General features: G+C 50.5%; 1 protein-coding gene across 1 annotated transcript in view; it reads left to right on the forward strand.

Moving 5' to 3' along the window:
* The first annotated feature begins 1,317 nt into the window (after positions 1-1,317).
* Positions 1,318-13,587, forward strand: part of VAT1L (vesicle amine transport 1 like) — a 165,615-nt gene continuing 153,345 nt past the window's right edge. Inside the window, exon 1 of the mRNA XM_006074050.3 lies at positions 1,318-1,694. Within this exon, the coding sequence (XP_006074112.1) occupies positions 1,462-1,694 (233 nt within the window). The 5' untranslated portion in view covers positions 1,318-1,461. The remainder of the gene's footprint in view (positions 1,695-13,587) is intronic.

The raw sequence follows: 13,587 nt of genomic DNA on the forward strand, positions 1-13,587 counted from the left end.
TTGTCGATTGATTGATTTTTGTCTGCACTCGAGTCCCTAACTTATCTCCATGCTTCCAGTAACTCTATTGTCCAAACCATCACGCGTTTACCTCCAAACTTGTTATCCTGAAATGCAATCTGGTGATGCCATGCACCCCCCTTTTTTTAAGACTCCAGTGGTGCCCACTGCCTTCTGTTGAGTCAGGGCTGATTATGTCTTAACTTTTATAACACAATATGTAAAAATCCTCAAAAGCTGGTTCCAACCAACTTTTCAAGCCTAGTCTCCAGCAACTGTCAAACACAGCCAATGATCAGCTCACACAGAACAAACCAGTGTCTTCCCAGTAGTCCTTTCACCTGCCACCTTGCTATGTGTTTGAAGGTGCTTGAGATCACCTATCTGAGGAACCTGGTTCACCTTCAAGGTCTGGCTCAAGGCCCCTGCTCCCTGAGGTCTTCTTCAAAGACCTAGGTTTTTTGGCTCATAACCAGAATATACACCTATCACTCCTCAACTGCATCTTTCTTTAAACTGCTGCAAGGGAATACCCCATTTTTTTCCTTAAAAAAAAAAAAAATCTAAGTGCTTCTATGAGCTTTTTTCAAAAGGACTCGCTAACAGAAGACAAGAAGCCAGGTATTGCTCTGTGTGTTTGTGTGTGTGTACACATCTGCGTTGCAGGTGTGTGTGTGTGTGTGTGTGTGTGTAAACAGTGATCTGATCTTCTGTTGAGTCAGATCAAGAACAGAACCCCTTTCTGGTACTGAACTCTATTTTGGAGCCTCTTCAACGGCCCCAAACGGGTCGGGTGGTGAGAGTTAGCCATCGTGAGATGCTCCTCGCGATCCCAGGTAAGGGGCATCGCTGGAGGTCCCAAGTGCAAAGACCTGGATCTGGACTCCTCAGGGCAGCCAGTGGGATTTCCAGTTTCCAGTTTCCCGAACCTCTCCGTCCTTCTAACCCGGACCGGTGGTTTGGGAAACAGCGCGTTTCCCGTCAGTCCCCCGGCCCCCGCACGTCGGTGGGAGAGGAGGCCACCTTGGGGCGGGGAGGCGTCCTCCCGGCCCAGACATTTCATCTCTGTCCATTTCAAGGCGCCCAGCCCGCGCCGTATATAATGAAGTATTGCGTCCACGGCGGAGGACAAGGCGTCCTCTCTCTGTGTGTTTTATTCACGAGTTTTTTTTGGCGGATCTGGGCTCTGGGTTCTACGATCAAGAGCTTGGTGTGAAACTGGCTGAGAGGCGGGAGCTGAGGCTTTGCTCGGGCAGAACAGAGAGGAGGGCAGCGAGGCAGGGCGCGCGGCTCTTGGGAGGATTACGGCGGAGTCCGTGGACCGCGGCGCGGCTCGCAGAGGCTGCAGCCATTGCGCCGCCGAGCATCCCGCATTCAACAGGAGGAACCCGCGAGCGAGGGTCCCCGAGCCCCCAAGCGCCGCAGCAGCCGCAGCCCGTGCGCCCCGCGCCCCCGCGCGCCATGGCCAAGGAAGGCGTGGAGAAGGCGGAGGAGACGGAGCAGATGATCGAAAAGGAGGCAGGCAAGGAGCCGGCCGAGGGCGGCGGCGGCGGCGGCTCTCACCGCCTCGGGGACGCCCAGGAGATGCGCGCCGTGGTACTGGCCGGCTTCGGGGGGCTCAACAAGCTGCGGGTCACCAGGAAGGCCATGCCCGAGCCGCAGGACGGCGAGCTCAAGATCCGCGTCAAAGCCTGGTCCAGTATCCGCGCCTTTCTTGCTTTCTTTCTCTCTCTCTCTCTTTGCGCGCTCAGAGCTCCGGGGGAGCGGCTGGCAGAGCCTCGGCAGGCACGCTGCCCGAGGGGAAAAGCCTCCTTGGGCGGCCCCCCGCGCGCCCTCACCGGCTCTCCGAGCCTCCCCCGCCGCCCCTTGGCCCGCTGATGCTGGGAAGGAGGCTGGCAGGCAAGCCCTCGCTCTCCCCAAGCCAGATCTGGGGGTGACCGGAGGAGGTGGTGAGCTCCGGGGAGGGGAAGGGTGGCCGGTGGCGCCCAGCGCTCAGGGTCTGGATAATCGCGCCACGGGAGCTCTCCGTGGAGTAGGACAGCTCAGGGGCCAAGAGAGGAAGGTTTGATGCTAACATGGTTAGAAAAGCGTAACCGTCGGCTCACTGCGTACCTGCCATGGGTTCTTAAAAGAGTTTTACGTGTGCGATCTTATTTAATAGTTCCTGGGACCCAGAGAGTTAGGCATCATCGTTGTCCCCTTGTCACAGGTGCGGCAGCCGGGGCTCAGAGAGTGGTTTGCCCAAGATCAGCTGGCTGCCACTAAGCTGCATGGCCAGGATTTGATATGGCATCTTTTTCAACCTCTAGGCAGTTTTCCCTTTGGGGCTGGGGTCGGAGAGCCGGGCTGGGGAAATGCGTCCTTCTTCCTCACCGCTGTACACTCCCTCCTTGTGGTCTCATACTGGGAAAGGAACTGGGAAGGAAGCATTTTAGGTACCCAGCGTTTAAGCCTGGTGAGAGGGAAGGCCAGCACTGCTACTTAATCCCCCTCTTGCCCACCAGCGTCTTCTGTGTTTCTCTGAAGAGGAAAAGCACAAACAAACAAAACAGCTGAATCTTCTAACTCCTGCTTCCATCTCCTTAGTACCCCCTTCCTGTCCCCACCCCGCCCCGGGGAACGTCAGACCCTCACCGGGCCGGGATTCCTCCTGGAGTGTTTAAACATCGATTGTGCTATCACTGTATAGTCATTTCCCTGGAGTTCCAGGGAGAGGGCTCACCCCGGAAGGGCTCACTGGACCAGCGCTGTGAGTTGTATGCTGCAGCGTGGAAAGCTTTCCTGGGGAACTTGCTGTTAGCACCCTGAGATGGGCCCATCCCTTCCCATCACCGTTCTTTAAAGCCCCCAACAGACCCAGCTCCCTAAAAGCAGCAGCCAGCTCACTGGTTAGCCCCCCAAACTCAGCATCTAGGAACAGTCTAGAGGCAGGAAGAGTGCAGAGGAGCTTCCCCTCCGCTTTGCCACTTTGAGGGCAGGTGCGGGTTTCATTCTTCAGACTGGAAGGTGGCTGGAGAGAGGCAGGCACTGGTCTCTGGCTCACTTCTCACACAGGGGGCTGGGCGCATTTGACTCTAAACACAGGGGCCTCTCCCAGGGGAATTCAGGGTGGCAGAGGCGGCTTTGGCCAACTGGGGGATCCTATACAGGTCTATCTTGTTAACTCTTGCTGAACCAAGCTGGCTGATCCAGAAGGCAGAGCGTGCCTCTGATACATGCTCACTGATAAATTCCCAATGCCCAGCACAAAGCTTGGCACCCAGTGTATCTTGCTGAATGACTCAGTTTTTGTTGGATGGAAGGATGGGGGAAAGGTGCCTGGAGGGAGATTGTTGAGTCATGTCTGGTGGAAGTATGTCTACCTAGTAAAATTAAACCTGTGTATTGATTAATTCTCCTTCCTCAACCACCAATCAAAAATATTACGTGTGTGTGTGTGTGTGTGTGTGTGTGTGTGATTTATGACCCTCATTCAAATTGAGGACTGGGTTCTAGGACTCTTTGTCAGAGTGTATATACAGAGAGTAAAAATATTGAAGCTACTTTTTTGTTAAAAGATCATCATCTGCAGGACAAATAGACCTGGGTTCTCCAGCCTTTTGCTTCCTGCATAAATGCCAAGAGGACCTGAAGGGTTTGGAAATAATAAATGTCAGGATGAAGGCTGGGAGATTGATTTTCAAAGCCAGACACAGAAGCCTGCTTTTTTGGAGCTGCACACACACACAGACACACACACATACACAGACACAGAGAGAGAGAGACACACACACACACACACACACACACTGAGTAGAATCACCGCAGATCCCCCCGCCCCAGTTGTTTAGAAAGCCCACAAGCCATGAGGGGTGGGAGATGATGCTGGACGAGGGAGGGAAAACAGTACTGCAAAGGGCCCAGGTTGATTTTCATTTCACTCAAGCTGGAAGCAGAGTTTATCGGTTTTGCAGGGAGGGATTGGAATAGGTTTGTGAGGCTTGCCCGCTGGGCCCTTCTTTCTCCACTGGGCTAGGATTGGCTGGCCAGAGATGCCCATTGATTGTAAGATTAGCCTTGGGAGCCAGGATGACTCATTCTGTAGTTTTATGAATCAGCTGATGGCCTCTTGGATGAAGTTTCCCCTCTTATCCGTTCTCTCTCGGTTCTCTATTTTTAATGGAAACCTTTTATCATCAAATAGGATCTGCTTTTTGCTGGAAAATAAGGCATAGTCCATCTGAACTAGTATCATTCAGACCTGAAATGAGGGTCCAAGTTGATTACCATATGAATTTTGTGGAAATGGAAGAGAGAAGGCAGGGGGACATACATATTTCATCTCATTTCCCCACTCTCATCTGTGGTCTAACACAGTAGGTATTATGGTAAATCAAACTGAGACTTGGAGATGTTGAGTAATTTGCTAAAAACATCACACAGGTAATGAAGCTAGGATTTGAATCCTAGTTTATTTCTCCTTAAAGCTCTGCTCTTTTCCTCTTATTTTGTCTCCCTCTGTTGAAAAGCCAGAAGAGATGTAGTTTACTTCTCCGGACCTTTGACACATAACCTTGTTTTCTTCCCTTTCTTCAGTGAATGTGGCTTTGATCTGTTTGCACGGGTGCTCAGTCACTTCAGTCGTGTCTGACTCTTTGCAACCCCGTGGACTGTAGCCCGCCAGGCTTCTCTCTCCATGGGATTCTCCAGGCAAGAATACTGGAGTGGGTTGCCATGCCCTCCTCCAGGGGACCTTCCTGACCCAGGGATGGAATCCGCATCTCTTATGTCTCCTGCATTGGCAGGCAGGTTCTTTATGTGCCACTTGGGAAACCCTTTTAATCTGTTTATGTCTGGCTTAAGGAAATGTTCTCTGGCTGTCCCAAGAGTAATCCAGCTTTCTCCCTAAAGTGAAGGCTTGATGGTTAAACATGGCTCAGAAAGAACCACTGTGGGCTGTACAGGGTGGGAAGGGTAGCCCAGTCTTCCATCTGAATTGTTACCAGAACATCATTGTTTCTAGGGAACCCATTTCATCAGCCATTCAGTGAACAATTTGCACAGCAAGTGATTTAACTGGCCAAGTGCAAAAAGCGTGTGGCCTTTGGAGAAAGATAGATCTGTGTAACCTTGGTGAGCATCTCTCTTAACTTCTCTAAGCTTTTCCTGCCTCGACTGCAAAATGGAATTAATAAGATGAACACTATAGTGTTCAGAGGTTCGGATGCAAGAAAGAGATGGGCTCAAGGTTAGCAGCAAGAACTGTGGTGTTGGAGAAGACTCATGAGAGTCCCTTGACACCGAGGAGATCAAACCAGTCAATCCTAAAGGAAATCAACCCTGAATATTCATTGGAAGGACTGATGCTAAAGCTGAAGCTCCAGTCCTTTGGCCACTTGATGCATTGAGCCAAGTCATCGGTAAAGATCCTGATGCTGGGAAGTATTGAGGGCAAGGGGAGAAAGGGGGCGACAGAGGATGAGATGGTTAGATAGCATCACTGACTCAATGGACATGAGTTTGAGTGTATTCCGGTAGATAGTGAAGGACAGGGAAGCCTGGCGTGCTGCAGTCCGTGGGGTTGCAAAGAGTCTGACACAACTCAGCAACTGAACAACAACAGCAAACAGTAGTTGTGATTGTTGTCACACTGATGCCTGTGTGATAGACCTGCTGGCAACCTAATGACTTGGAGGCCATCATTTTAATCATGTATGTCATAATACAGGCAATGTTGCATCACATCTACTTAGAGATGAAGAGTGAGACCTTCCTAGATGTGAGCCTAGCTCACCCCCTGCTACCCGGCTGTCCTAGGACTGGTCCCCTGCAGGCACAGCCTGAGACAGGAATGCTGTTTGAAGAGGTTGATGGTTGGGGGAGGGGGTGTCCTTTCAGGAGAAGGGGAGCAGGATAGGACAGGGGAAGGAGTGAAGCAAAGGTTGGTCTCATCTGGATCCCTCCAGGAGTTCCAGACCACAAGTTGCACCACAGAGTCAATCTGACCTTGTAGCAGTGGGGGGAGCCTTCTGGGCTCCCCGCCCTGTCATCGGTCAGTGATGGGCTCTGGGCTGCTTCCTGAGTGGGGGTGTGGAGCCTCTGTAACTCATGGAAGGAGGAACAGGGCTGCTCTAAACTCCGACAGCCAGCTGGGGGACGGGTGTGCTGGCTGGTGACAGAGATCTGGGTGAGGCGCGAACAGTGTCCTCTACACTGGCTGACCTTGACCCCGTCGCTTACTGCTCTAACCATGGGCTTCCTGGTCTATAGAAGGGAAATAATAATAGCACCGCCCTTCAGAGCCAAGCCAGTCATTCCGCAAGGAGATCAACCCTGAAGGACTTCATTGGAAGGACTGGTACTGAAGCTCCAGTACTTTGGCCACCTGATGTGAAGAGCTGACTCATTGGCAAAAACCCTGATGCTGGGAAAGACTGAAGGCAAAAGGAGAGGAGGGTGGCAAAGGATGAGACGGTTAGATAGCATCACTGAGTCTATGAACATGAATTTGAACTAACTTGGGAGATAGTGAAGGACAAGGGAGCCTGGCGTGCCGCAGTCCACGGGGTTGCAAAGAGTCAGACTCGACTTAACAACCGAACAACAAGTGTAGAGTGTTGTAAGGGGGTTTCAATGCGACACGGTGCATCAGGACCTTTGTGGTGATGCCAGAGCAAGAGGCCAACAAATGCTAGATGGTATTGTTCAAACTGCTTTCTTGGTTTCCACAGGTTCCCCTTACAGGTTATCAGCACCACTCTGAAGGATGAAAGGGACACTGTTAATAACTGCTCTGGGACAGCAGGCACAAACTGGGACTGTTGTAGACACACCAGGGTCTGTGGCCTCTCCTCCCCCAGTCCCCGGCAATTGCTCAGGGTCCTGTCTACACCTTTGCTGCCAGGGGTCTTGCCACAGTGGCGCTTCTCTTGGACAGGAGCTGGGAGGATTTGAGGTTGAGGGTCCCCAGACTGGGCTGCAGGAACCTACTTAAGTGGCCATTAACAAGCCTGTCTGTTTGGCTTGTGGTGGAAAGGCTCTAATGGATTGGGGACATTTATTTTCCCAGACTGATTTACAGCAAGAGGCCACGTGAAGCTGCTGGAATGAGACCAACTGGATGAAAAATAGTTGCAGCCAGTCATGGCTCCATTGGCTGATCTGAAAATGGGCCGAGGGCGGGCCATGCTAGAAGAAAGCCAAGAGATTGGTGGGATCCTGATACATCATGAAGGTCAGGTGCACTGCAGATGGGCTGGGAGCCCAGCCATTGGCTGCTGGTGATGAGGCAGCCACTGAGTTGCCTGCTATATACTTTGCTTCATTTTATCCTTACGGCCACTCAACAGCATCAACAACATCAGTGTTACAGTCTCCATTTTAAAGATGGGGGAACTGGCATTCAGAGATATGTTAAGATTGCAAATTTTTAGGTGGACAAGCAACATAAAAATCTAAGTCTGCCTTGTTCTGGACTCTATGATCTGAGGGACACAGTGACAAACACAGAGTAGAAAGAGAGAACAGACAGAGGCAATGAAAGACCCACAGACTCAGAAAGGCAGACAGACACAAAGACTGGAATTGGAAATACAGAGAAAGAACCATGGGATGCACTGGACTGACTTGAAGCATAGCTGATCGCCCTCAGAACTGCATGATGGGGCTTCCCTGGTGGTCCAGCGGTTGAGACTCCATGTTGCAATGCAGGGAACACCAGTGCAGTCTCTGCTCCGGGAAGATCCTACATGCGGCGGAGCAACTAAGCCCATGCACCGCAGCAGGGAACCTGTATTCCAGAGCCTGTGCTCTGCAACCAGAGAAGCCGCTGCAATGAGCAGCCAGGAGCCACGACAAGAGAAAGCCCGTGCGCAGCCACAAAGACCCAGCGGGCCAAAAATAATTAAAAATAAATATATATTTTAAGTTGCATGCTGTCATCTTGCCTCCCAAAGCGGCCATCGTGCTTCTGGGCCACATCTACTTCCTCGCCATTTCTGGGGTCTGGAATGCTTTTGGGATCCACTTAGAATTACATTACTATGGTTGACCCAGAATACTCATGCTGATTAAATATGATCACCACTCAAGACATTTAAGTTCCTTCCTCTGCTGCATTTCCTCCACTGGTCTATGGCTACACCAGCAACTTGAGCTCAGGGTATCCCAAAGAAGACAGCATGAAAGGTTAAGCCAGTGAAACATGGCCAATATGCTCTTCCCTGTGTCTATTCGAATAAATAACTGGGGTGTATGAGGTCAAGTTGCAAAGAGCCAACTCACTGCAAAAGACCCTGGTGCTGGGAAAGATTGAAGGCAGGAGCGGGGGGGGGGTGGCGACAGAGGATGAGACGGTTGGATGGCATCACCCACTGAATGGAATGAGTTTGAGCAAGCTCTGGGAGATAGTGGAGGACAGAATCCTGGCGTGCTGTAGTCAATGGGGTCATAAAGAGTGGGACACAACTGAGTGGCTGAACAACAACAATGCTATTCTCTGTGTTTATTGAAATAAATAAATGGACTGTATGAGGTTAAGCGACGCAGATGTTTGTAAAACTGAGAAATTGTTTGGAGGGTCCCAGTACCCGAGCTGGGAGCCACTCTGGCACAGAGACTGGAATAAAGTGCTCTGTGTTGGACGGGGTCATCAGGATTTGACAGGAAAGGATGACTCTCCAGAGTCACACTGGGCCCCGTTTGGGGATGAGAAGGTGGAGCGCTGCATCAGGGGTCTTTCTTGTCCATCCGAGTTTGCCTTTTTCCGTTAACTGTGTCCTCCCCGAGGAGCTGGTGATGGTGACAATGTCCGCTCTGATCCGATAGTGGAATGGACTTCCCGTCTCCCCAGCACTTTGAGGAAGAAAGGAAGCCCAGGATCGGGGTTTCTTCTACTTCATAGATAGAGGAGGCGCAGAACATCTTATCGGACGTCTGACATAGAGCAGGTTCCCATAAACAGCAGCCTGATCTTCATTAGATGGAAGCCAAAGGCAGGGGGCTCATGGTGGGCAATGGGAGTGAGGACTCAAGTTCACCCTCCCCTCCACCGGCAGCATCTTTGCAGCAAAAAAGACTATCATCCTTGTCATTTCCCATCAGACGCTCACCCATGAGGCTGTCATCCTTAATTTCTAGGTAAGGAAAAAGGGATTCAGAGATGAAATGGGAAGAGTAAGGACCTACAACAGATCTGAGTTCAGACTCTAATCCTGCCTCCCTGCAGCTGGGTGATGGTGAGCAGATAACACTGACACCTCGCCCGTAGCCTCCCCTCGGTAAGAATGACACCCTCTCTTTGGTGTTACTTTGAAGACCGGCTGAGGGTCTCTGACCGTCCTCACTGCTCCTTGCACATAGTGAGTCAGTTATTTTCCTTCCTCTGTTACTGGACTCGACCCCCATCCTCCAGTGCCCTGTCCTGATCACCTCCCATCCAACAACACGCACAGCTGGAGTAGGGTGCTGGCTTTTGAGTCTTGTGCCCAGGGTTGGGAATGGACTAGGATGAATGTATGCTACCCTGACACCAACTCTCTGCACACCCATCCGTGGGTGACAGCACAGATTTCTCTGATAGCTGGGCGTGCAAAACGGCCCAACCTCTGGAGTCTGGTTTGCACCCATCCAGCGGAACCAAAATCCCATGACCTTTGGGCAGATCACTGACATTCATGCCAACAACAAAGCTCACCCAGGCATGGGGAAGAACGCCCTCGTGACCCCAAGTTCCTGCCACTTCTTATTCTTCGTACAGGTCTTTCTTGGCATCTTGGCATTTGTCATAGAAGAAAAAGTTTAATTAGAAACAAGAAGAGGCTCTTCCTAGGAAAGGGCAGCAGGCATGTAATCTCGAATTAGTCTGATTCCTCTGTATGTGATCTCACACAGAACATCAGTTTCAGCCACGGTATTAAAATGAGTAAATTTAATGTTTAATGTTTGAAGGCCCAAGAGACAAAATAGATGCTCCAGTGAAAGGAGCTGTTTCATCTTTGAACGTGATGTTTTTCTAGATGAGAGTCTGCGGGGGGAATTCTGTTCTCCAGCTCCTTGACCCCTCAGCCTCAGCCCCTTCCCCAGCACTGTCCAGGGGGAGAAACATGTGAGCCACTGCTTCCTCTGCAAATTAAAGCACCGAGTCCTCTTAATGCTGACTGCTCCCCTCCTCCAGAGTCCCTTGTAGGATAATTCTCTTCTGCGAAAAGACTGATAGTGATTCATTTTGGGGGCTGGCACTGACTGGACATCCAAACTGGCTGGGAGGCAGGATGCTTTGGGGTTATAAAAGGGTTAATGTTTGGGGTGAAACAGACGTGGTCAAGTCCTTGAATTTAGCAACCTCTGTCACCTTGGGAAAATGACTTCCTCTTTTGAAACCTCAGTTTGCTAAGCTGTAATATGGGTATAATTATAGTCCTTATGGGGTAATTTTAGATTGTGTCTAAAGTATTTGGCAATGATGTTGGCACATTTCATATCTGTTGAATGAATGGAGTCCTTGTCGTACAGTATATGTTTAATATATATTAATGGTGGGAAGGAGATGAAAAAAAAAATAGGACATTAGAAAGTCCCTCCTTAAGTCATAAAGTTTTCTGAATGGAGTCCGTATTCAGACTCCACCTGTCTCCCCTAAAGGGTATAAGACCCTAAAATCAAAAGTAGCTGAGGGACTTCCCTGGAGGTCCAGGTGGCCAGGACTCTGAGCTTCCAATGCAGGCGGCCTGGGTTTGATCCCTGGTCAGGGAACTAGATCGCAAGGTAACTTGAGATGACATGCCGTAACTAGGAGATCCCACCGCAACTGAGACCAAATGCTGTCAGATTAAAAAAAAAACACAGTAGCCTGGACAGGCTGTGCCACCATGGCATGACATAAACACGAACATCCAGATGCGTTCCCGAGGGAACGAGAGTGAGTGGGACCAAAATGTACGGTGCTCCGACTGTGCTGCAGGGGCTGGGCCAAGCTCAGGGGCCTTCAGAAGGAAGACCAGTCGCTTCTGCTCCTACCTCTCCGTCCTTCCTTTCAGCCATGCTGAAGGAAGTTCACCTTGGTGAACTAGTCCCTGGACTCCTAGGTGCTCCCTTTCCCTTCCCCTTCCCTCTCTTGTCTTCTCTTTCCTCGTGGGTTACTGCGATCAGCTGCCTTCCTGAGACCTGGAAAGATGGAGACCTTTCACCCCCACTGCCTCCTGAGAGTTTAGCAAGCCCCGATGCAAACAGAACTTTCTTCTCCCAGTTTTCATATGTCAGGGAAGGGATCCAATTGACCCCTCATAAATCACAAACCAGCCCTTGGGTCTCTCTCTGTCTGGCCTGAGGGAGTAAGGCGTAATGATTGGCCACATTGGTGTCTCACGCCCTCTTGTTCTGACCTAAAAGAAGGGAGCACTGAGCTCAACAGCCCAGCCAGGAACTCATGAAGCACGCATGTGTGTGTGTGTGTGTGTGTGTGTGTGTGTGTGTGTGTGTGTGTTGAATGTGGGGTAGATGCTGTAAATGGGATGGAGGGCAGTTATCAGATGACGCACATAGGTAAGAAACACACTGGACTGATCAAAATGGTAGCCATCATGGTGGATGGGAGATGCTTCTTTGTCCAGAAAAAAGTGAAGAATCAGAGGGGGCACTGGGGAAGGCAGCTCCATGCCCTCTCTTGGGACTTGATGTCCCTCAGCACCAAGTCATTGAATCATATTAAATAACATATATACTGTTTTCAACTTTAAGGCCCATCATCTTTTGAATCTCTGGTCATCTTAGACATTCCAGAAGTGTTCTCTACTCTCCGCTAACTGATGAACACCATGCCTGGCGCTTCCGTAACAGTCGGCGCACAATCAGCGTTTGGGGGAGTGAGTGAATATGTTACCCAGAGCGTCGGGTGTACATTTCGGCAGCGGTGGCTGTCTCACTTGTAAATGTCACTTTCCTAATACAAACAGTGGCCCGTCCGAGCCCGTGTTCCTTTGCGCTCTCCTCTGGCATCTTAGCTTTCTCTGAGTCTACCTCCCTCCAGCGTGCAGGTCTTTGAACGGGGATTTGAAAGAATACCAAAGGAGCTGTGTTTGGGGGAGTTTTACTTCTCTCTGACACAGTTTGTTCTCTTGAAGCCAGAAGGTCGCTTCTTGAGCCCTCTCATAACCACTCCGCCGAGGCGGGGAGATGTGGGCCTCTACCTTCTCAAGACGCTCTGTGGTTTCCTCCTGACTGTCACCCAGCTCCACTGGGAGCTGCAGCCGGGGCTCTCTCCAAGAGCCCAGGGTGCTGCTTCTGGCGAGGGTTACCCCAAGAGCAGTAATTCAAGTGTTCCTGCCATGCTCGCACACCTGGGGACCCGAGTCTCCACCAGCCTGGCTGTTCAGACGTTTCCCTAAAGTAAACAGTGATGTGACAATCCTGTGTAAGATACGCACACATCGAATCATTATGCTGTACACCTTAAATTAATACAGTGTGTCAAATATAGCTCAGTACAACTGGAAAATAAAGGAATAAATATTTCAAACTACTGGGGGGAAAATAACCTTTTAGAACAAATGGTATGTCCTTGACTCTGTTCTGACCTTCCTTAGTAGGTATCAGGACCCCCACCTTCAATGCCTCCCACATCGTTGCAAGGGTATCTTAGCTGCTGTGGCCTGGACTCTCAGAACACAGTTCTGGTTCCCCTTGATTGTAACCATCTCCTGTTGCTCTGCTCTGCTCCTCCCAGTACACTGAAGTCACCCAGTGTATTTCCCGTTTCTTCTCCATCCCAGGTGGAGCCTGGCTTTCTGCTGAGGTGGAGCCTGGCCTTCTGCTGAGAATGCGGCCCCCTTTCTACCCAATACAGGTTCTAAAGCAGCATGTGCCAGCCTCCTTATCAATGTTTCTGCTGTTTGGAGCTAATAATAATGACACTCTTGTCATTCATTATTTATCATCGTTATTATCACAATGACCCTTACTGAGTGATTTCTCACAGCACCACGTTAAGGGTTTTATAGAAATTTCCCAGGTGGTGCTAGTGGTAAAGAACCTGCCTGCCAATGCAGGGGACGCAAGAGATGCCGGTTCAATCCCCAGGTCAGGAAGATCCCCTGGAGGAGGGCATGGCAACCCACTCCAGTATTCTTGCCTGGAGAATCCCATGGACGGAGGAGCCTGGTGGGCTGCAGTCCATGGAGTCGCAGAGTCTGACACAACCCAAGCGACTTCGCATGCACACGTGCACTTAGCATGATACCCAACATTTGCTGATGAAGGAAAAGGATCAGAGAAATAAAGAACTTGCTAAAGATGATGAAACTCTTGAGACAAAGAGCTGGGATTTGAGCCAGGGTTTTCTTCACTTACTTTATACCCACTCGTCATGAGCCCTTGAAGTTGAAGGGCTGAGTTGTACCAAAGCCCACATTCAGAGTCAAGCTTCCCACTTGCATTACCATAGGCTTCTTCATCTAGGCTTCTATTCTCCAACTCGCATTTCCCTTAGCGTGAGTGTTTCTCTTCTTTCCCAGGCTTATCTTATCCCAGGCTGCTCTTCATGCAAATAGATACGTAGTGGGACAACCCCAGTGGCTCAGTCTAAATTCTACAGTAAGCTCTGATGAAGCTTGC

Source organism: Bubalus bubalis, chromosome 18 (genome assembly GCF_019923935.1).
Source record: "Bubalus bubalis isolate 160015118507 breed Murrah chromosome 18, NDDB_SH_1, whole genome shotgun sequence".
Classification (NCBI taxonomy): domain Eukaryota; kingdom Metazoa; phylum Chordata; class Mammalia; order Artiodactyla; family Bovidae; genus Bubalus; species Bubalus bubalis.